Source organism: Micropterus dolomieu, linkage group LG06 (genome assembly GCF_021292245.1).
Source record: "Micropterus dolomieu isolate WLL.071019.BEF.003 ecotype Adirondacks linkage group LG06, ASM2129224v1, whole genome shotgun sequence".
NCBI classification, from domain to species: domain Eukaryota; kingdom Metazoa; phylum Chordata; class Actinopteri; order Centrarchiformes; family Centrarchidae; genus Micropterus; species Micropterus dolomieu.
The window spans coordinates 25538006-25560781 of NC_060155.1; the positions used below are offsets into that span (position 1 = coordinate 25538006).

At 39.1% G+C, this 22776-nt stretch overlaps 2 protein-coding genes across 4 annotated transcripts; one reads left to right on the forward strand and one right to left on the reverse strand.

The window, feature by feature from the left end:
- Positions 1-732: 732 nt before the first annotated feature.
- On the reverse strand, positions 733-7841 carry LOC123971993. Of its 2 annotated transcripts, none has more exons than XM_046051158.1 (5): positions 7807-7841; positions 4820-5076; positions 2701-4575; positions 1847-2606; positions 733-1338 (listed from the first exon to the last, which is right to left on the reverse strand). In XM_046051158.1, the coding sequence occupies exons 1-4, from the start codon at positions 7824-7826 to the stop codon at positions 2509-2511; spliced, it is 2250 nt and encodes a 749-aa protein (XP_045907114.1). In that variant the 5' UTR covers positions 7827-7841; the 3' UTR covers positions 733-1338; positions 1847-2508. The 2 variants fall into 2 exon arrangements, with proteins under 2 accessions (XP_045907114.1, XP_045907115.1); XM_046051159.1 differs by lacking the exon at positions 7807-7841 and adding an exon at positions 5925-6069.
- On the forward strand, positions 7425-20417 carry trnau1apb (tRNA selenocysteine 1 associated protein 1b). 2 transcript variants are annotated; one of them, XM_046051160.1, is made up of 9 exons: positions 7425-7623; positions 8991-9088; positions 9193-9292; positions 11525-11577; positions 12654-12782; positions 13286-13402; positions 15836-16124; positions 17071-17116; positions 19359-20417. In XM_046051160.1, the coding sequence occupies exons 1-9, from the start codon at positions 7588-7590 to the stop codon at positions 19493-19495; spliced, it is 1005 nt and encodes a 334-aa protein (XP_045907116.1). In that variant the 5' UTR covers positions 7425-7587; the 3' UTR covers positions 19496-20417. The 2 variants fall into 2 exon arrangements, with proteins under 2 accessions (XP_045907116.1, XP_045907117.1); XM_046051161.1 differs by having other exon boundaries at positions 17074-17116.
- Positions 20418-22776: the final 2359 nt, after the last annotated feature.

Consider the following 22776-nt stretch of genomic DNA (forward strand, 5'->3'; position numbering starts at 1 on the left):
TCCGGTTTAGGGTGCATATTGGGATCATTTACACTGGGGACAACACATTTTGAAATAGCTGATTTTATCACTTTTTAAGAATGTTAAAAATGTCCTGAAAAATAGCTTGCACCAAGAAATGTTAATTAAAATGCTTTTAGAAAGGTTTATTAACAAGAAAACATGCAATTCAATTTATATATAGAACAAACAAATGTGCATTGTCCAAAAAAAAACTAAACAAAAACTAGGTAAAACAAGCTGCTCATTACTGCATTAGTCTCATTTTTATATTGATGAATTGTCACCTCCCAGCTGAATTTGTTTCCTTTACATAAAGACATTTACACCATAAATTGGAGCAGAAAATCTCTCCAGAATGCAGGAAATAGTGTTTAATGCTCCAATGCCTCCTGCTCATTTCAGCATTTCTTCAAAATCTTGTGGATCGTCATGTCTCATTATCAAAGTATATGCATGTACTGTACAGCAAGCTGTGCAAAAATGGGACAATAAACTTTGCAACAGAATACATTACATATTGGGTAGCTGTGGGTCATGTGTGCTTGTCTATTGAGCAAAAGGTTGGAAATTTGATCCCCAGCTCCTCCTGTCCACATGTCAAAGAGTCTTCGGGCAAGACACTGAATATGAAATTGCTTCCTCGTCAGGCGAATACCTTGCATGGTATCTCGCTGCCATCACTGTGCAACAATGGGTGAAGGAGGCAAAAACTGCTTTCAAAGCGCTATGTAAATGCAGCCATGTACCATTGCACAAGAATATATTCCTTTGTATCCAACATGAATTTTACACATTTATACAGGTAATCATACTTCCTAAACACATGCAATCCAACAGTGCTTTTAATGTTCACACTAACATATTTGAGAGATATTGCTGAACTCCATGACTTCATCCAATTGAATGCTGACTTCTGAAGCATTCCCAGCTAGTGACATGCAAGTTCCTGTCGCAACAAAAACCATTCCAAAACTTGGATCAGACGACTATTCAAAGTCGTACATTTAATTTTTTGAGCCCTAAGGTGTTGTCTTGCCAGCTAGTCTTTGTCAATTATTTAACAAGTTACAGATAGAAATTACAAGCTCTGGAAAAATGAGAAGGAACCAAAAGAACATTTTATATTTTGCACATTAAGTGATAAGATTAAAAACTGAACCCGCATTTGCAATAGAGGTATCTTTAACCCATCTTCCAAAAAAAATAAAAAATTTAATATTGACAAAACATTTATTGAAATACAAAAAATGTATAATTAAATTGATTCTTTAAAAACGAGTGTTGTCTTTTAGAACGTAGTCGGTGCTCAGTACCGTGGACTTCTTCCATTTCCACCTGGAAGAAGCAACAAACTGTATTAAGCCAAAGAGCCTGCTTAAATCAGTTAGGCAGGTTAGTGAATGAAAACAGTTAAAACCTTTGTACAATGTAATGAAATCTGGGAGGAGTTTCTTTAAACTCTTATAAGATCTGATTGTATGACACCATCTGGTAATACCAGATTAAAACAAAACCACAACACAAATCAGGTGACTGACAGGGTCAAGTTACATTTGACTGCTCAAAGGCTTATTGTGATTCAAATGGATAACTTATAGCATTAAAACAAATGTTGCCTTTATTGGCAGAAAATGCATTAATATTTCATATCTATTATCAGTTTAGAGTTTAGTGTAGATGTTTGGTCTGCAGCAAAAGTCTTTGTTTCCATTAACCTACACAAACCAAACTAAGGTTTCACACTAGTTGGTAGGAACGAATGCCTCAGTTTCAAAAGCATTCTTCATTGCATGATCACCATCACCCATCCTGACACAATTCAAGATGAAGCTGCCATTCTCACCTTTTGATTTCCCAGGTTTGCCACCATGTCCGTTGTAGGCTTCCTGCTGGCTGTTCTGCTTATCTGTTGACATGTATGACGCGGTTAAAATTCCCCTGTTAATGTATTCTCTCAATCAGCTTCTTACTATGAGTGATGAGGTCGGAACAGTTGTTTCACAGAGATTTGTGTGGTTTTTGGGGGGGCTCTTCTTACTGGTTTGATGTGGGCAATGTTCAGTTGGATTAAAAAGGTGTACTTGTCAATTTTGCAACATTTCCATCTAACGCTGCACAGGCCTGAAGATGACAATACAATTTGAAAATGCAGATTCAGTTGACAGATTTTCTGGCTTCTGCATTTTCACATGTGGGACTGAAAAGATGTTCAATGTGGCAAAGCAGGTGTGTTCAAAACATGCTTTAAGAATGCATTACCATTTAAGGCTTTTGTTGGGATGGCTTATTAAAACATGCATTTAATATTTTATCCTCATTTCTAATTTTATGCATCTTATTTACACCATATTCAAGGATTTAAGAGAAAATGTATACATTTTATATTCATGATTATGTAACTAGCATAGACAGAAATCTGATTGGGCAAGCATTTGATCATCAACCAATCAGAGAAATTGACTGTAGATGATGTGCTGTTTTGCTGAAATCGCTAGATTACATGCACTACCTGTTCCTCCATGGACCATGCCTCTTCTGGTTTTTCTGCACGTGTCCATTCATGCCGGATCCTTCAGCCTTGTCAAGGTTTGCTTTCTTCATATCTATGAGACAACAGTTCAAACACCCATTTTATCTCAAGAGGCAGAAGGGCACGGCACAAATATGATATTTGTTGTTAAGTAATAAGCAGATCACCTGAATATTTAAAAGGCTGTTTTCTGTTTGGTTGCATGCTGCTCTTTAAACTCCCACATACACAATCCAGCAAATTGGTACACTGGACGCCAATGTCCACTATATGTCCCTTTGATGGAGACACTTCTGCCATCTCCTGTTCAGCCATTGGGACACACAGTTGCTCATTTCTCAGTTGACTTTCACCTTTGTTTTCACTTCCTCTGTCCTCCATGTCCACTCTGTTTTGGAGAATCAGCTGGACCGAAGAAGAGAATGTTTCCCCTGCTGCAGAGTTCAAAGAGAGAGTTTTTTGTTGCTCAGGAGAGCGGGGACTTTTCTCCTCCTGCTCATTTACAATCAGAGATTCCTGGTTTGGGCATTGAATAGCCTCTGGTTCAGAAGACCTGTTTTTATCTACATCCTCTTCTGTAGGGTTAGACGAAATAATTTCTCTTTGCAGTTGAATCGGGGAAGCTACGGGATCCTTTTCTGAAGGAGCCATGCTCTGGCCTTGATTTGGTCCTCTCATTTCAGAGGCATAATTTTCACTCTCCGTTTCTGGTTTCTTTGCTGGACTTTGCTTCCCAGCCGGAGTACTGAAAATGAGCCAACTGTCTGACATCGGAACAGAGTCAGAAGAGGAAAACCTGAGCGTCCGCCTCCTTTCTTTAATAGATTCAACAAATAGGCTGTCATTTTGGGTTGACAGTTCAGGATTTACATTTTCAGCTTCCTCTGTCGTCTCAATGATTACTTCAGGCTCAAACATGCTGTTCTGCAACAGCCACTCCTTAGTGGGGATGAAGGGGGCAAGAGACTCCACAGACCATACAGACTCATTCATTTTTCTCTTTCTCTGAGAGCTATTTAAAGACATTTTATAGGGAATGATCTCTGTAGTGTCTTCATGTGGATTTGTCTCATTGTCATTTCCTTGCTCATTGTCAGGGAGCTTATGGGACTCATTTAAGGAATCCTGCGGTTCATCTCTGTCCGGTAGGCACTGGCTCACAGAGCTAACCAATCCCACAAGCTCATTTTCTCTTCTGGATTCTGAGAAAAGCTCATGAAGACCAAAAGGCAGTTTCAGAATCTTGGAGGGGGTTTCATGGTCCTTAAGACTACCCTCATTAGTATCAGCACAGTCAGCCACCACTGGACCACTCTTTGTTTCAACTGGACTCTGGTAAATTGACTTTTCATGCTCTACTTCAGCTCCCCAACTCATCAGAATGTCAGGGACAGAGGCATGTCTCTCTTTGACAACCTCAACCTCACCCTCTTGGTGAAAAGAACTACATGCAGGAACCAAATTATCTGGAGAACTCACTGACCACATGTTGCAAGGGGGAACATTATCCTGACCAACTATGTCTTTACTGTTCTCTAGTGTTTCTAGAGTTGCTCTGATACACGACTCAACGGTCTTCGTTGCAGTAGGACGTGGGATGTTAAACTTGACTTTGACTGTACTGCTTGTGCAGGTCCCGTTAACATGCAAGTCATTTGAATTACTGCTGGGTTTGGTATAGTCCTCAGCCTTGGTAGGGCCTCGTTTTGGGGAGCTGGAGCTTGAAGAGGAGGGAGAGATTGAGGCAGTTCCTAGCCCACAATCTGAGCTGATATGCGGGCTTCCCTCATCAAAAGCATCTAGGCCTCTTTGTGTGGGTTCTGTTTGGACCTCGGAGTTTACAGTTTCTCTAGGAGGGACAGCATGAGGCAGGTGACCCCTGCGGGTCTGGTTTGGGTTCTGATAGGGTGCACTGGGAGCATGGAAATGGGGGTGGAGGAAGCGCCTGTAGTCAACTGGCTGGATTTGAGGGTTGGGCATAATGTAGGCTGGAGACTCCATGTAGGGGGGAGGAGGGAATGGGGGCATGACCATACCATAGCCTGAGGTGTAAGGGAAAAAAAAACAAAAAAAAAGGGTTAACTCAACCAACTGAGATGATTGTTCAAGTTTAAAAATAGTTGCAATGCAATTAAATCCAGTTGTACTTTACATCGCATTACATATTTCAGGACATTTGCATTTGACACCAGCAGGCTTGTAAGAGTGTTCCTATTATTGTGGCCACTCCTTGTATCATAGCCCAAAAACAAACTAACTGGAAAAGTAAAAGCACACAAGACTCACCCATGCCTGGGAAGCCAGCAAAGGGGTTATAAGAGAAGGGCATGGGCCATTGGTAGTGGAGGAAAGGGGGTGGGGGTGGAGCCGGGGCAGGGATGTAGAAGACAGGCCGGGCAGACATGTGGTGTTGGGGATGGAACGGAGGTCCTGGGTCCTGTTGTCCAGAGTTTGTTATACCGCTGCTCGGGCGAGTGTGTATGTTCCCTCCATTTGGTCCTGACTGAGCTGGTGATGGTCTGTTAACAGCTGCCATATTCAACCTACATGCAGGTGGAGGACTGTTAGTGAGCATCCACATCGCAGTAATGGGAGCAAGTTAAATCTTAAGATCTTTAGTGTGGTGAAAGTTCTGTGAATGTTATGTTATTAAAGTGGGTCACTTTGTCTAAAAAAAATTTAAAAAAAAAAACAATACATATTGCAAGTTGAGATCAGTACTCCATATTCAACACATTATGCAGAATGCAAGCTTTTCACTATAAATATTAACTGCACCCTCAACTAGTCCCAACATGCTGCAAGTGTAATATAGTTGTGAATTTTGCCCAACAGCTCTTTAGTTGATATAGCACCAACATCCAAGAAAGTCAGTGCCACAAAGATTTTCACAATTTTAGAAATACTGGTTAGTCAAAATACCCAGCAGGACCCCATCAACCAAACACTATCTATCACTATCTATCTATCTATCTATCTATCTATCTAATCTGTGGCACCCAAACCCATAAACATTTGTGTATCCATGCATGGATAGGATTTTCTTAGGTCTACATTTCATGGCAAGTAATATTTCAACAGTTTTCACTTGTATTGATCACTATTTCAAGTATGCAACTGTCTGACATTGCGATGTCCTTTTCAGGGAGATCATAAGTAAATAAATTAAAGTTTTTAAAGTTGCAATGTGCTTTCTATACTTGAAGTGATATGATGATGAAAAAGAGTAAATCACCTGAGTCAAGATTTAACTGAATCATTAAATTGTTTTAAAATTCTATTTAAAAAACTCATTAAGCTACTGCTATCACCCAAAAATGAGGCTTCCAAATTTTTCACATACACTTGACATGTTGTCTGTTGTGATAAAAACAAAGTAGAATAATTTTACCTTGAAAACTTGGAAATTAACCACACAGTGCGACACAGAATGCCATTAAATGTGAGCAGCAGCCACACCTGAGATTAAGTAGCTGCTGATTTGACAAGTGTGTGCACCATCAGCTCATTTGGAGTTAGAAGCCAGCAACACTGAGGCCTCCTGCAGGGCTGAATACCGGTGTGCCATAAGAACACCAGATGGAGCCAAAGTCCAGTCAGACAATGACGGCGTCAGCTCGCTGTTGTAATACTCAGTATAGATGACATTTTCTGGATTATATCTGCACACTTAGTCCATGTCATATCTCCTTCACCGATTCAGTAAACTCTCCAGCCTCTTTGTGTTTCACCATGCAGAGATATTTATTAGCATAGCAAATCTATCAGGGGGGGCAAACTGACAGGAGAACATTAGGATATCGTGAAACAGGCTTTTCATGGTCATGATCAGGAGAGTGCCGCTGAAGTAATAATATACTTTTTAACTGGTTAAACCTAGGATATGCAATTTATTTCAGTTTATTTTTGTAAAAGTTCCTGAAATTTTCTTTACATCCTGACAGCGTTGAATAAATCAAAAGCTCTGACATAGAAATAACAAAAGAAATCCTGTGGTTGTAGCAGGACTATAATAAGCACAGCCAATCAATTAATTCATTTCACTCTTACACTCACTGTGACTTTTGGTTCTTTACATATAACCTGTACTCCCTGTATTGTTTATACCAAGTTGTTTTAACATTTGTACCTTAAAAAGTCATTACATTAATTCATTTAGCAGATGCTTTTATCCAAAGCGAGCTATACATGTCAGAGGTCGCACGCATCTGGAGCAACAGTGGGTTAAGTGTCTTGCTCAGGCACACATTGGTGGATGGGTCACAGTGGGAATCAAACCCAGGTCACATGTGTCTTAACCATTGCACCGTCATCACCCATTTAATATATATTTAAAAGCTACTAGTACTTATTTACTTATTTATTAGTCACTAGTAACTATTCCATTAGTTAGTAACTATTAGTAACTATTCCATTAGTTACTAGTAGCTGGCAAACTTTTGCCTTTGAAATCTATGGGGCTCTGCAGTTCAGATATCATCTATTCATTAGCTACTAGTAACCAATTGAATAGTTACTTGTCACCATTTCCATTTTACTAGTCGCTATTGTTTATCTACTAGTGCTTATTTTTTAGTTACACATAACTATTCCATTAGTCACTAGTAACTATTACTTTCTTACTAGCAAGAATGGAAATGTTACTCAACAAGCCATTTTACTAGTCATTAATGACCTAAAATAATGTACTAGTAAGAGTATCTTTTGGAATAGTTACTAGAATGTGCAATTAGTTATTAGTAACTAAAGATAGTTATTAGTAACTACTAATAAATAAAGTACTGGTAGCGTTTAAATAGCGACTAGTTAGTTTTAAGGAATAATAAACACCTGTTCAGATTCTATTCTATTAATAAAGTTGTGGGGGAAAAAACTCGGCAGAACACCGGAAGTAACTTGAGACGGAAGAGGAACAACGAATTCACGTCGTCTGCGTGAACGTTTGGAGAACTTTTAACGTTGAAAAACAAAATTTGCCTTTTTCTTTTTTTGCACCCCAAATCAAACACCAACGGAATCCTCTACAGTTTCATCTCACTTCCACAAAATCCAAGATGTTTAACAGACAGACGAGCCTGTGGATGGGTGATGTATGTCTGAAGTCTCAACGTTTCTTAAGTTACGTTAGCTTAGCAACGCGTGCTGGTTCCTAGCTCTGATAATACGTTAAGTTAGCCTGGAAGAAAGGCTAACCTCTAACCTCTGTGCCACGATAACGTTACTTCGTTGGTAGAACAACAATATTAGCAAACATTGGTGTGCAAACGATTCACCAAACTGCCTTTTCTTCCATGTATTGTTCCCGACGCTCTTCGCCTTGTAGCAACCGTTAGCTAATGGAGTGACTGCGAGCTGCCGTTACAGTAACGTTAAGCATCGACTAACGTTAACGTTACATACGCACTAAAAGCTATTTAAACCCACCACATTATGATTAAGATGGTTACCGTGTTTAGTTTAATAATCATGTCGAAAGAGTGGTAAATATACATCAGACACATCCATCTTAACTCTTTCCATTTTTTAACTCATAACCATGCTGTAACATTATAATGTTATTTAATTGGGGATATAACTAAGTTATACTTTGAAGAACAGGACCGGTAACATTAGAGCTTACGGTACATAAAGCAAAAGATAATCTACCCAATGTAAGTTACCAAGGTAGTCCATTTGGGTCCTTGTAACTGAAATAGCATGTATTTTTTGGTTTGTTTTATATCAGAAGGAGGGAAAGATCAGTATTTCAGAGACACAAGAGAGGAGAGGACTTCTTTTATATGAACATCACATTTACCAATTTGGCAGACGCTTTTATCCCAAGCAACTTACATTTGTGGAACCACATAAAAGCATCAAAAAAGTAAGAGATCTAGGAGTGACAATAGATACTAGTAAGAACAGCAATGAATCCTAATAAGAGCTATTTAGCGTATACAGCATCAATGTGGTAAATACCTGGGGAAAGAGTTAAGAGTAATGTGGATACTGTAGATCCATCCTTATCTGATTTGATTAATATGATTGTACTCATGGGTTAATATAACCAACATCCACTGAAGTAAGAGGAGATATTCTAAGCCTTCCTTTGCATGGTTCATGAATAAATTGCAAACATGTTGTTGTTGGTGATGCTTTATTTTTTATATAATACCATTGTAGTCACAAATTGTCTGCGACTCACGTTGCGAGAGCGGGTCCTCTTGATCACTATCCTGGCATACGTTGGTGTTGCATCATCTATAGCTATAAAATGCGATAAAAAAGTTTGACACGTTTGAGTGGATGATACACCCAACTTAAAATGTCTTTGTGCTGTCTATGAGCTGCAATTTGTAATTTCATACAAATCTTTTACATTACAATGTTGTATATGTACTTCTGTCCTATTAAAAACATTTGTCTGTGGTTGGAATTGAACATGATGCATGTAAAATTTCTCTTTGTGTATGTTTAGTTGGACCCATACATGGATGAGAACTTCATCAAGCAGGCCTTTAGCGCTATGGGAGAATCGCCGTTTGGAGTCAAGATCATCACTCACAGGATAACGGGGTAGGATATACAGAGCACCTCCTGCCATACACTAGCCTTTGTGTTAAAGCCTGAGGGCAACTGATAGGTTTGCCCATAGATAACATATCTTTCCTCCTGTGCAGTGGGTCAGCAGGATATTGCTTTGTGGAGCTGGCAGATGAAGCAAGTGTCGACCGCTGTGTCCAGAGACTCAACGGAAAACTGGTTCCTGGATCAAATCCGGTCAGTTCTATGGTGTAATTGCAAAATACTTACTCATATATGTTTGATGCAATCTTTACTGCAATAATATACATAATTATTGTTTATCCACAAATAAATATATTTATATAAACTTAACTTCACTGTCGATTTAATGTGTCAATTAATGGATTTTTTGTTTGGTATAAAAAATGTCAAAATTTTGATAAGTGTTTCCCAAAGCCTAAGATGACGTCTTCCAATGTCTTGTTTTGTCCATAACCCAAAGATATTCAGTTTACTGTCATAGAGGAGTAAAGAAACCAGAAATATTTGTATTTAAGTGGCTGGAATCCGAGAATTGTGTGTATTTTTTTTTTTTTTTTTTTTTTTTTTTAATTACTCAAACAAATTAACGGATTAGCAAATGGTTGCAGCTCTATATGATTTGACTGTGGAAAATAGAGCTCAACTAGTCTTCTCTGTTATGACAGAAACTTAATATCTAAATGTTTTAAAATAAGTCAGTGAACTATGAGGTTGTCCTTCTGCCCTGTAAACTAGAGATGCACCGATCGATCATTCAGTGACTGGAATCAGCCGGTTTTCAGCTTGATCAGCCATGACCGGTGACTAGGGCCAATCAGTGTGACATATCAAATCCTGTGCTGGTCAGATTTAAATGCATGCTGTGGCACACTGTTTCATGGCATGCACTCAACAACAGTTGCAAAAATGTTTGTGTATGATCTTAGTTATAATTTTTTGAAGGAAAATCGGAATCTGCCAAAATCGGAAACGGCAGGTCAGACCATGAAAATTGCAATCGGTGCATCTCTACTGTAAACACACCAGATTCTAGTTTATCTATTGGTTGAAAGTGCCACGTTCGTTTTGGTTTGCTGTGTGTGCTTTCCCAGTAAATTTTACAAACCTATTTATAAAGAAGCAACACTAAATAGCTGTTACAGATATTAATATTAGTATCTGTAACATATTAATAAATTCTATATTGGCTGCAGTGACAGCAAGTCTATTTAAAGGTGTGATTAGGGCTGTCGCGGTGAAGTAATTTCCACCGCGGCAATATGTTGGGGCTCAACGGCGCGGTATTATCGCATTTTTCATCAATGAAGTAATTTGGTGCCAAATGGCAGAGTAAGAGTGTCTGTATCTGTCACCTCACTGCACAACAAGCCGCTAACAGCAGCTTTATGGTCTGAGCAAGCTAGCTGCTGCGTGCTCGGCAACAACATTGTCAAGCAAACTCCTTTTTGTTGTTTGACCGTGTCTTTTTCAGACGTAGCTATATCATTCCCTTCAGGGCATGTCTATCAAGTCAATTTACATACCGCAGCAACACGCGCGCGCCGGTGTGGAGCAGAATGGCTGTCCACAACTAACCACTGCACTGTAGTAACATTATAACTAAATTTCCACAGAAAGCAACATGAAAAACAGCTGCAGACGTCCAACGCACTACGCTGCTTAGTTAGTGCGATTCAAATGAGGCTTACTGTCTACAATTTCTCTGGAATGTCCCTCAGGATCACAACGTTAGTCCAACATCGCCGAGCGTGCTAGCCACATTAGCCGCGCAGTATGCTAACGCCAAGTTAGCTAACCTCTAAAATAAACTGTAAAACAACACAAAACACGGCAACACTTACAGCTTCAGTTTGAAGTCGGGTCACGTACAGCCCATGGTGATCCATCCTTGAACCGTTACAGAACTTGTTACGGTTGTGGAACTTTTGAAGCACTTATTTATTAATTAATTTAACACGCCCTGAAGTGTACAGTATCAACATTGCGGTTGTTGCGGTACTTGCCATCCTCCGCGGTAGGCTTGACCAATAGCGCACTATTTAAATTTTGCGAATATCGCGACAGCCCTAGTGGTGATGTAAAACATGCCAGCGGAGGGGTGCCAGCTTGAAAGTCTCAAAGTGTGTAAACTTGTGAGCTTTACCTGAATTTGAAATGCTGCTGGCCCAGTGAGCTGGCCAAGCTACTGGGCTCCCTGTCCATCGGCCTGTACCTGCTGCTGAAGGAGGCTGCTTGTACATGAAATGTACTTTGTTTGAAGCTGGTGAATAGAGTCTCTGGTAGGAACTAACTGAGGAATGGGCTGGTCTGGGTGGTGGAGGTATGTAAACCCAAATAACAACAAACTTAACTCTACTCTTTATTTTCAGCAATATCAGTGCTATACTACACGTCTTTGGTGTTTGAGGATGGCTTATTGTTTGTGTTTTCTCTCCCCCCGTCCAGCCCCGGAAGTTTAAGCTAAACTATGCCACCTACGGCAAGCGGCCAGAGGCAGGGTAAGATATGATTCACTTTCAGCTTTTACATGTTACTGTTTGAGTCTAAATTTAAGTTAAGATATGCTACACACTATTTTGCCTAAAACCCTGTTTACACCAAAATTATTAAGTATGTGCGGTAGGGTTGGGCATTACGCATTAATAATTTACTTTAATATCAATATTTCAAATGTTCAATAAATTTTTGATTTTATAAATTTGAATCATAAACAAATAAGCATTTCTTTTTTTGATTAAGATATTTATTTTGTTGAGTTAAAGGGTCTGAAAAAAGATTTTACTTAGTTTTACTCTTACATATTTGTAGAAAAATAATTCATAATTCTTTTGAATGTTCTACCTTTGTTAAGCGATCCATTTTATGGCATCAAATGTTTGTTCTGACCATAAAGAAAAGCTTAAAACCAGAATGAACCATCTAGTTTCACTCAGGAGCATAAATCAGCTGTTAAATCTGAAATAAATTACATTAATCGTGATAATTATCAATCTCAAATGATATATTTTTATCGTCATAACTCTTTCGGCCATATCGCCCAACCCTAATATGCAGGTGTTTTTAAACTTCAAAAATAATCCTTTTCACACTGCCAGTAGACGAATTTACCTTCTCAATTTTTTCCTTATGTATTGTGTTCGACATCACGTCCACGCTGTAGTGTCAGTAAACAGCTGAAAACAGTACAACTGTTTAGGCTTGTTCCGATTGGCGATTAGATCGGCTATCAACGATTAAAGGGATGATCAGCGATTGGTTTGTCATACATCGATATTAAGTCGACTAACTAACTCAACATCAGAACTAAGATGACAGAAAAAATCGGTAGAATCGGCACCCCACTGCTGTGTTTCCCATTCATTCATTTATTTGAGGCAACATGACACACCTCAATATCAATGCTGACCGCCACACATACTATTAAATAGGAGCAAAATCATAATCAATTGCAGAGCTGCCCGCAGCGCATAGATTCGTTCAGCACAACTGCACTCACTCACTCACTCACTCACTCACTCACTCACTCACTCACAAATAAACATAAATCAGTGATCAAAGTTTTATCTTCTCTCAGGCCGGAGTTCTCGGTGTTTGTGGGCGACTTGGCCTCTGAGGTAGACGACTTCCAACTGCACCAAGTTTTCAAGAAGTACCTTTCCTGCAAAGGAGCCAAAGTGGTCACTGACCAGTATGGATACTCCAGGTATCTCAGTTCATAGAGATGGACCGGACAGCGATGTGGCTTTAGAAAAGTTAAAAGTATTCAGTTTGACTTAAGATGATTTGTTGAACTACATATTATTTGTTTATTTATTTCTTTGGTGTGCTGTATACTATACTATCTGGTTTGAATATTATTGTATGAAATGTGCAATAACATAAATATGTTTCCTGGTTTAATGATTATTTAGATAGCTGTGCTAAGGACGTTGACCACCAGTACGTCTTCATCTATTTTCGAGAAAAGGCTGAAGAAATGTTTTCTTACCATCTTATGCTAAAACTATTGTTTTCCCCATATAGGCTAAGCAAGAGCAACTCACAATTCAAGTGATGCTACCTCATGTTAAAAGTAAAACAACAAGTTTCAGTTCTACCATAATAATACCCATTATATTCTGTTTCTCATTATAAGTGGCTATTAAATGCCAAGTATGGAGTGTGTGGTGGTGTGGAGAGGAGGTGTAACTGTTGTTTGACCTGCAGAGGTTATGGCTTCGTCAAGTTTGGGGAGGAGAGCGAGCAGAAGAAGGCGATCGAGGAGTGCCAGGGGACGATGCTGGGGGGAAAGCCACTCAGACTCAGTATTGCTGTAGCAAAGAGGTAAGTTATTAAGAAAGAAACATGGAACATGGCAAAAAATGTGCCACAATTTGATAAACCTCTGCATAAAAAGATTAAGAAAACGGTGGCATGCAGAGATTATCATGATTAGTAACTGTTGCAGTTCTATGGGTCTGTGACCATTTGTTCAAGTAGCTTGGTTGTCTTAGTGTTATTACTTCCCCTGCGAGTTATAGAGTGGTTTGTTGAGCACTTGCCATGTGTCACAACCTTTCAATGTAAACTGATTAAAAGATATGATTGAATCATTGGTAGGAAAATCCTTTCATAGAACATCTTTAAAATACGCACCCTGATTTGGAATATGATTTTATGGCAGTCATCTTTTTCAAGGACACGCTGAATTATTTCAAGTTGTGGATTCAGCAAGATGCTGAAAAGGTTTTTGGTTCATGTTAATTTCATCGACACTTGCCCTAGTGTGACGTTAGTCTAACTACTTAGGCGTGTCTCCAGTAGAGGTCGACCAATAGTGGACTTTTAAAGGCCAATGTAATAACGATAGTTCAGAGCAGGAAAAGGCTGATAAGTTTCCTAAAGTTAGAAACTCATCATCACAGAAGATTTCTAGGTAGTTGGGCTTATATTTTGGGGGGAAATGCAAAAACACTGTATACTTCAGCAGATACTACTGAAGTATCATCACTGAAGCTACCTTAATAATATTATTTATAATTACTCCTTTAATTATCAGTGGTGTGCATACATGCCGTGCTTAACTTCTGTGTTATGTATATGGACCTGCTGCTGTAATTCTACGTTTCCACAGTAATCAATGAAGCTTGCTACATCAGGCATGAGAGCAGCGCCTAACGGCTAAAATCCACTGACTGGCTACGGCGCGTTACAGCTAATTGCAACCATTATAGCTTTTGAGTCCGCAGATGCAGCGCGTCCAGGATCATCCCAGAAGCGGCGCTCCGCGGAGAATAGGTAGCAGGTCTTTTTTTGACGCAAGCTGCGTCAAGCAGCACAGAGCAGATCAAACCAGGCAGGAAGTCAGAAACAGAACGACAGAGAATCCAGTCAATTTTCAAAATGAAACACCCTTTGGAGACTCGCGATCGTAAAACAACAATAAACACGGTTAAAACAGACATAAAAAGAAATCATTTAATTACGTAGCCAACGTAATCATAGTAGAAGCACAAAATGCTAACACTGATTCAACAAAATCAAAACATGTCAGCAAAATCAAAATTCTGAATGGAGTTCGTATCGATCAGGGGTATGCTATGCTAACTTGTTCACAGTAAAGTACAACAATAGCTGGAATATAGTTACAGACACATTTTCTGAACTCACCAGGTAGTTACACTTCCCCACTTTCTTTTCTCAAAGTAATGTCCAGTTTTGTCCGGTTTTATATTTAAATATGAAGTAGTAGTTTAACAGAGGTCTGAGTGCAAGCTATGGTGCCAACTGATGCTAACAACAACACTGGAACCGGATGTGCACGGAAGCTATTTGCTGAGCTGTTGTAGTCCCAAAAACTAAAGTAAAAAGCTAATTTAATAAAAGCTATAGCTGCAGCGCTCTGCCTGGCCCTCTCTACACAACGTTCTGAAGCCGTCTGTGATATACGGACAATCTGATAGGCTATCGTGACTCAGTGTCATGCGACTTTCTCGCTGTTCATATTATAATATTCAAAAATATTCAATATATATATAAATATTCAACTCACGCGAAGGCCTTTGCATTTCTGGCAGTGCCCCCTTTGCACCGCCCGACAGAAAATTGCGGCTCCACGCGTCTTTGGATTGACTTTGGATAAGAACGCACCGCCTCCAATGCTCACTTTGCTTTTGGTCTAAAACCACCTTTTCAGTCACCAGCGTCCTTTACCAAGAAGCTACAAACCCGGTTGTGTATGTTGTTTTGCAGTGGATCCGTCGAGTCTCTTTGTATCTGGTGGTTGGAGTTCCTGTCAGTGTTGGAGCCTCCGTCACACTTATTTTGAGGCTGCGCTCACTCGTGCAGCCCCAAGCACAGCTTACTCTCAGTCTTCCTCTGTCTTTCTGGTTTATCAGCACCGTGCTGGGCAGGTGACAGGTGTGTTTACAGTGTTTTTGTGCTCTGAAAGACGTCATAGCTTGGATATAAAGTCACAGCCGATGGAGATTAGTGTTTCCACCCAGGTGTCATGTTTCCATCGCAGCCAGTTGGAGCTGGAGCTGATGAACAGACATGACCACTGCAGTACTGAAATAGCAACTACATGTAGCCTCCACAACTTAGTGAGAGAGAGCAGGGGGCTGAACGAATCAAAATTTGATATTATGGCAGACAAATAAATCAATATATGGGATACACTGGGATGTATTTGATAGAGCTTGAACCAAATAATGGAGCTGTATTCAAATCGCCTTCAAATGTTAATGAAACTTTGCTTTATTTCTTGTGTTGCAGCCAGAAGATGAGTAACTACCATGGCGGCCAGGGCCAGAACTACCAAAGCAACTACAACCAGTCCAGTTACTATGGCAACAATAGTGGCGGGGGTCAGGGGGGTTACTACCCTCAATGGGGTGGCTATGACCAGTACAGCGGCTACAACAGCAGTGGTTACAGCAGTGGCTACAACAGTGGCTACAACTACAACTACGGGCCCTACGGATACCCCCCACCGGGCCACATGATGCCACCACCTCCCATGGGGATACCACCCATGTCCACTGACATGACGGGAGCCGTAGAGGTGAGGGACATACTTTGACACCCAGAGAGGTTTTGCATCTGTGCAGTCAGTAGACTGGTCCAAGATGTTACCTAATGGAGCACAAAGCACAGAGCAGTTAACCCTCATTTTTTATTTTTAATGTGTAATGGATTAGTTTAGGAAATATACTTATTCACTTTCTAACTTGGCTCTGTCTAGACGTAACAACCTACCCAACAGAAATGACAATTAGTGGTTTTATGGGAGATTGTGTGCTGCATTATTTCTTGCCTGGGCTCAGTGACGTCCTAGAGTCAAGGAGTTGTCCAGCACATATCCCTGATAAAACCACAAATTTTCATTTTTACACTTAGATTTTTGTACCAACAAATGAGAGACGGAGGGCTGATTTTGTTGCCTTTGGAGCTTTTTCCCCATTTCTAGTCTTTAGCCTAAGCTAACTGGCTACTGGCTGTACCTCATATGTATTGCACGAGTGGTATCGTTCTTCTCATTTAACTACAAACTACAAACAAACAAGCGTATTGCCCAACATACTGACCGAATCCTTTAAATACACACATGTAAGTAAGACAGCTTTAGGGCTGCTGAAAGGCACCTTTCATGGATCACATCTATAATATTCAGAGTGCTAAGCTAAGTGAAATATGTGGTGGAGCTACCTCCGTATTGAACACACAGAGATTAGATTGTTATGGAAAGGCAGAAATGAAATGGTTCCACACTAGAGTATGACAGAGCAGTGCCATTTCTCCATTCATTGTCCTTGGAAACTAGAAGAACATCTGTCCATGTTTTAATATATGGAAATGAAATCATTATTTAACACAGTTTATTACATGGATTTATACCTTTTTGATCTTGTAGGATTAATACAGGGGTTCCTGCAGGGTTTTTTATTCACATGATGCATTCGTTTTCAGTGTTTCAGAAATAATTCCCAATGTTTAATGTGTTTCCCCAGCAGAGCCACGTGGAGACTGAGGGTATAGAGGAGGATAATGCAGAAGGTAAGACCCTTTTTCAACATGAAAATGCATACAGGACATGCTGCCAATCCGTTAGTTGACACATTCACATTCTTCTGTTGCCTACTTAACTTAATACAGCAGGGTCTGACTTGTTTTAGACAACTTTGTATACCTTGGACCTCAGATATGACTTAAATCCACAACTTCAGGGTTGTCTGGTGCCACAAAGAGGTCCTGTACTTTCTGGTTAGATAATAAGTCTCCAGTGTTTACAGTGTTTGTTTTTATTTAATTTATTTAACCAGATTATCTCTTTTGAGATTTAAAAGCTCTTTTCGAACCTGCGGGGTCTTAAAAAGTCTTAAAAGGTAACAAATCAATTTTGCGAAAATTAAGGCCATTAAAAAGTCTTAAATCACCATTTAACAAGGTATTAAATTTTGTAGATATTTTTGTCAATGTAAACATCCTTTTTGTCCAAAGAGTTTGCATGGTAGAATTGTGGGTGAATGTATTTATTTATATTGAATAGTCAAAATTACCAGACGGGCAAGATGTAGCGAGTTGTTATTCTGTGTAACGTTAGGCGCAGGGATCTACCGTGCAAGCCTTTCACTCATAGGCTCCTAAAAATAGATCCCTGCGAACCAGATAACTGATTTACGAGCACAACCGACTGTAACTTTCCACCACGCTGGATCCCCAATGCTAATCGTTAAAAACATGGTCAGATTGAGCTCTGTGGCTGCTTGAACAGCCCCGTTACTCAAAAATTAGAGCAAGATGCACTGTCAGCAGGTGAAGCGGTGAGACACAAGAGAACAGGGAAGATATAAACAGCGTTTGGGTTTGGCTAACATTAGCTGGCTATGTAGCTTCATCTGTGCCTTTTTATTGAAACACGTTCAACCTTTCATAAAGCCGATTAGCTCGTCAATGGCACTTTTTGTGAACAGACCAATCACAGCAAAGGTTTGATGTGCTACAGCAAACCTTCCAACTAATTGTTATGCATTAATAGTTATGATTATTGATGAGTTAGTAGCCTACTTAAAATTAAAGTTAGAGACTAGCTACCATGTAGAACATTTTTCTTGCACAAAGTTAATGAATAAAAAACAACCCCAAAATGAAACCGCTGTAACTGTAATTAATATTATAATAGTGGTAAGCTATATACTATACTATTATATGAAATTATAATGAATATAGTAACTACATATAATTAACATATTAATATCAAACTAACAGTTTACTATTATATTAACAATATACTTTTAATATAATGTTATAATATTATACTAATACACTCATTTATACTAGCTCCTCCTCCAGGTTGTGGATCGAGCCCCTGTAGTGAAAGATGTTGCCAGAGCCAGGATACCATTGTACCAATATGTGCTGCTTCTAACCTCCTTCTCTTCCTGAGAGCAACATGTTCCCCTTTTTCTCTTTATCTGTTTTACTAAAGTTTACACAAATCAGCTTTACGGTACAGACATTAGCTGTTGATCGCAAATGTCTGCAACACTGCCTACACTACTAACGTTATCCATCACTCAATTTATTCTCTTCAGCTTTGTTCCATTTAGGCCTATTTGACTTATGTTGTATTGAGACAATGGTCGATGAAAGTTATCACAAAAAAAGTGTTTAGTTTTACAGTCTCAAAATCTATTTATAGTAAATGTAAGTTAAAGGTGCTTTGTGTAGTTTTTAGTGGCTTCTAGCAGAAAGGTTTCAGATATTTATGACTGAAAATAAGTTACAACTATGTCAGGTAGTTAACAACTGGTCGGCGTTTGCAGGCAAGCTAATGTTATCTAGTTTGAACCAACTAAAATACAAAATCACACTGTTTCACATGTTTTGCAGTAATGTTGCGCACATAAACATTATAGGCTATGCTTAAAATATGTTGAAAAGGTCTTAACAGGTATTGAATTTTACTTCAAGATTCCTGTATATACCCTGAAATAGACAAAGCAGAGTAACAAATACAACACCAGACACAACCGCAACATTCGTCAACGACTTAAGATACACAAATAAAAACATCATAACTCCAAAACTACTCAGGTTTAAAAGAATTTGTTACTCTAAAAGCAGTGATAGATAACAAATAAAATGCACCAGAGCCCAATTAAAGGAACTGGTGGTGACACAAAAGTAAAAAGATAGGGTACAAAGAGGGAAGCATACCAAGGAAAGACTTATTGCTTGGACTTTAGCCCATGTGCTTTGTTTGCATGCACACACACATACATGTGGTATCTTACAGAGCCCATCCCTGATTGTGACGTGGAGCAGTGGAACAAAGATTTTATGCAGCGCAGCGAGGAACTCTATGACGCCATGATGAACTGTCACTGGGAACCCCTGGACTCGGTTAACTCCCCAATCCCCTCCCTCTCTTGATAATTCTTATGCCCCTTCCTGAACCATAACTATAACTATTTAATTTTGTATGATTTTGTACTCCCCATAATCTGCCAACACCACATTGACACATTCTCTCAGTACTTGTCTAAGCCTATCTGAAGGCTCCGAGTGCAGATGTACTTGTTCTTCTTCACTCAAAGCACACAAATATTCACTTGATTTAATGTTTACCATGTTGGTAATATTCAAAATGTTCAACAATCAATGAAGTTTCTGTGTAGTGCATACTGTCTTTGTATGGACCGCCCTATAAACCAGAGCTACACATTTGGGGATGAAGTGCTGAAGTTGCCTTCTCTGCTGGTGACTGGCATACAGTAGCTGCAATATTTTATGATGTCACTGAGGAACAAAGCCCACTTTCATTTACTTTTGTTCATCTGTTAGAATTGTGACACCAGCAAAAGCTAACTTTACTCACTGAATACGACCCCGACTTTTGAAGAAGAGAAGCAAGTAAAAGCTATGCCTTAATTGTCATTGGCCATGTACTTTCCTCTCTAGGAGGGTCACTAGAGTTATTATGTATATACAGGATATCAGTCTTTCTTGTCTTATTCATTTTTTTAAATGAAGGAATTTCCCTCCATTTTTTAAAAAAACTTTCTGATAGATTTAATGAAAATGATCTGGGTAGTAGTTAAAGTATGGATAATATTGAGTTTAGCCAACAGTAATCGACTACAAAATGTAATTTTCACTGTTTTCCAGACAAGAAGCTCAGTGTCTTTCTATATAATAGACAAATAGTTTTGAGCGCTGTGAAACTGCATGCAGTGATTTTGAGCTTGACAGCTGATTTTCTGTATCAGATGTCAAGGCATTTATTTTCTGCTGTTTGATGGCTGATGTTTTGTATATATATTCTGGAGATGTTTTATCAATAAAACAAATGTAGAAGGAATGAGGTCTTCTTCTTCTTCTTTCAAGAAATTCTAATTGTTTCTCTTGTAAGATAGTGTAGATGGTGTCAGTGTTGCACAATTTGCAGGTTCCTATTGATTTTCAATCAACAAAGTCATATTCAAAGTCCGGTATATCAAAGCAGATCCAAAAGATATCTGATCCTGAAGATTAGGATTCAGATTTGGTAATCTAATCCTACATTTTAATCTGGACAAAATTGTGCATTCGGTAATTTAACATTTAAGTCTCAGATCTGGATCACTTTGATGCCAAAATTCGGAATCATTTGGATCCAACCTCAGACACGGATTTGACATAAATTGACAAATTCTTCTTGTTACCCAAGATGGTCATTACATTTAAACTCTAAATTGAATGTGCCTATTACAGTTAAACCACGCTTCATCCTGAAAACACCTGGAAAAACTGCTGAAAACACAAGTGTCACAAATACAGACAACACATTTCTCCAACATTGTACCTTGTTTGTATCAAAACATCCAACATATGGTTTAGTGGCAAACAAGAACGGCGTTATTCATCCAAGAGTCACTTTCACTGTGTGTAGTAATAAAATCCTCTGGCACTTGTATGGAAGTTTAGTGTGTGTGAAACACGATTGAGTGTGAATCATTTTAACTTTTTTTTTTTACTAAGTGCTATGTTAACAGTTAAATGTATATGTGTTGGAAGCCTACCTCATGGAACATCAATCCAACAAATTATCACCAAAGTATGGCTGTACACACAAATTCCTTATGGTAAATACATTTCTGTGTAGTATTAGTATGTAGCACACACAAAAGTGATAAGGGTTTCCATTAAGGATCAGCAGAAATGTTTATTAAAAGAATTAATTACTTTTAGAATGGAAATACCTGTTGATTTGTATTTACTGCAGTCACTCCCAAAAATAAATAAATAAATAAAGGGCAGATATTGGGAAAGCCATATGCAAAAGAGGAAATGGCCTAGTGGATGGAAGGAAGGAAGGTCAGTTTTAATAAATAGTGCTGGAGCTATTTGATAACTAAACTCTATATGATGCGGCCACAGTTGGCATGAAGATGGTATGAACTGCATGCGGCTGCTGAGAGGTCCAACAACCTGGGGAGTCCACCTAGACACAAACAAACCAATTAGGCTTGAGCCACCTGCCCCTTAATATAAGGGACAATTATCAACGACAGCACTGGGCCATGGTGATTAACTGTGCTATTGACAGAATTACAGGAGAAGTCTTGCAGGTGCTGTTGAGAGAGACTTTCAGGCCCCCCTAGTGCCCAGATTGATTAGGCTAGTTTTATTAGAGAATGGGATGAGATATGGCCAAAGATGTTGTCACGATAAATCACTATTTCTTTTAAGTTTAAAGGCTGCTTTGTGCTCCTTACATTTTACATATTACTAGAAAAAAGTATACTTACATTTGGAAGCGAACGCTGTGCTACTTCTTCTTTTCTGGTAGATTAGGAATTGTCTGTTAGCTGCATAGCTGCCTCCCACAGTGTAGTGTTGCTATTGCTAATTTTGCCATCTACAGCAGAAGTTTTCAAATTGTGAGGAGATCCTCCCCACGGGGGCTCCAAACAGTTTAATGGCTCAGTGAAAAAAATATTACAGTAGTTTTTACATTAATTATCTAAAGGGGACATATAAATGTGTGTGATCAGGTTATAGAGATAGTTCAGAGATACAGTAGTTTTGGGGAATTTTACAGTTTTTCACACATCTCCAGAGATTAATAAATGCCATAGGAAATACCTTTGTTATTTATTTGGGGTAGTCAAACAGCAATGTTAGGCTGTCTTGTTTTAATTCTGCCTGTCAGTGTGATCATTTATAGCATAAGCATAATCCCTTCTTGTTTATGTTAAGCAAATCTGAGCAGGTAAACTAAGGGGAGGTCCAAAGTGTAGGTACTACTTCCCTATTCCTCTCTTTGAAGCAGCCCATCACCCAGCAGTGTTAACGAAACAGCAAGTGAATTTCCCCAGTGTGGGATCAATAAAGTCTATCTTATCATCTCTTTTTAATTCCCAGTTTACCCGATTCTATGAACAAAAGCCTCTTTTCCCTGACATAAAGCAGGCATTGGATAAGACATATTGTACAGACTCCAGGAGTCCAGTGTTCATTATTGTTGTCTCTGTGCATACCCACTAGCACCAACCTACTTGCTAACCGCAATGTGCCAGTCTTAGCTTTGTCAATTTGACCTCATCTTTTCGAGGCATGCTCACTCTATTGATCCACTGAAGGCTGAATTGTGTACAGCTTTCTCCCTCTGCTGCCACTGACAAAAAGGGAGATTTCATTATCAGGATCGACCTGATCCAGATTACAAGTTC

Excerpts from the sequence above, each read along its gene's own strand:
- LOC123971993 (XM_046051158.1), bottom strand. The coding sequence starts at position 7,826 with ATGGAAGAAAAGGCAGTTTG. Across the intron at positions 5,077-7,806 it reads ATGGAAGAAAAGGCAGTTTG|GTTGAATATGGCAGCTGTTA; the intron begins GTGAATCGTTTG and ends ACCTGCATGTAG. Across the intron at positions 4,576-4,819 it reads TGCTGGCTTCCCAGGCATGG|GCTATGGTATGGTCATGCCC; the intron begins GTGAGTCTTGTG and ends CTTACACCTCAG.
- trnau1apb (XM_046051160.1), top strand. The coding sequence starts at position 7,588 with ATGTTTAACAGACAGACGAGCCTGTGGATGGGTGAT. Across the intron at positions 9,089-9,192 it reads ATCACTCACAGGATAACGGG|TGGGTCAGCAGGATATTGCT; the intron begins GTAGGATATACA and ends CCTCCTGTGCAG. Across the intron at positions 17,117-19,358 it reads AGAGGAGGATAATGCAGAAG|AGCCCATCCCTGATTGTGAC; the intron begins GTAAGACCCTTT and ends GGTATCTTACAG.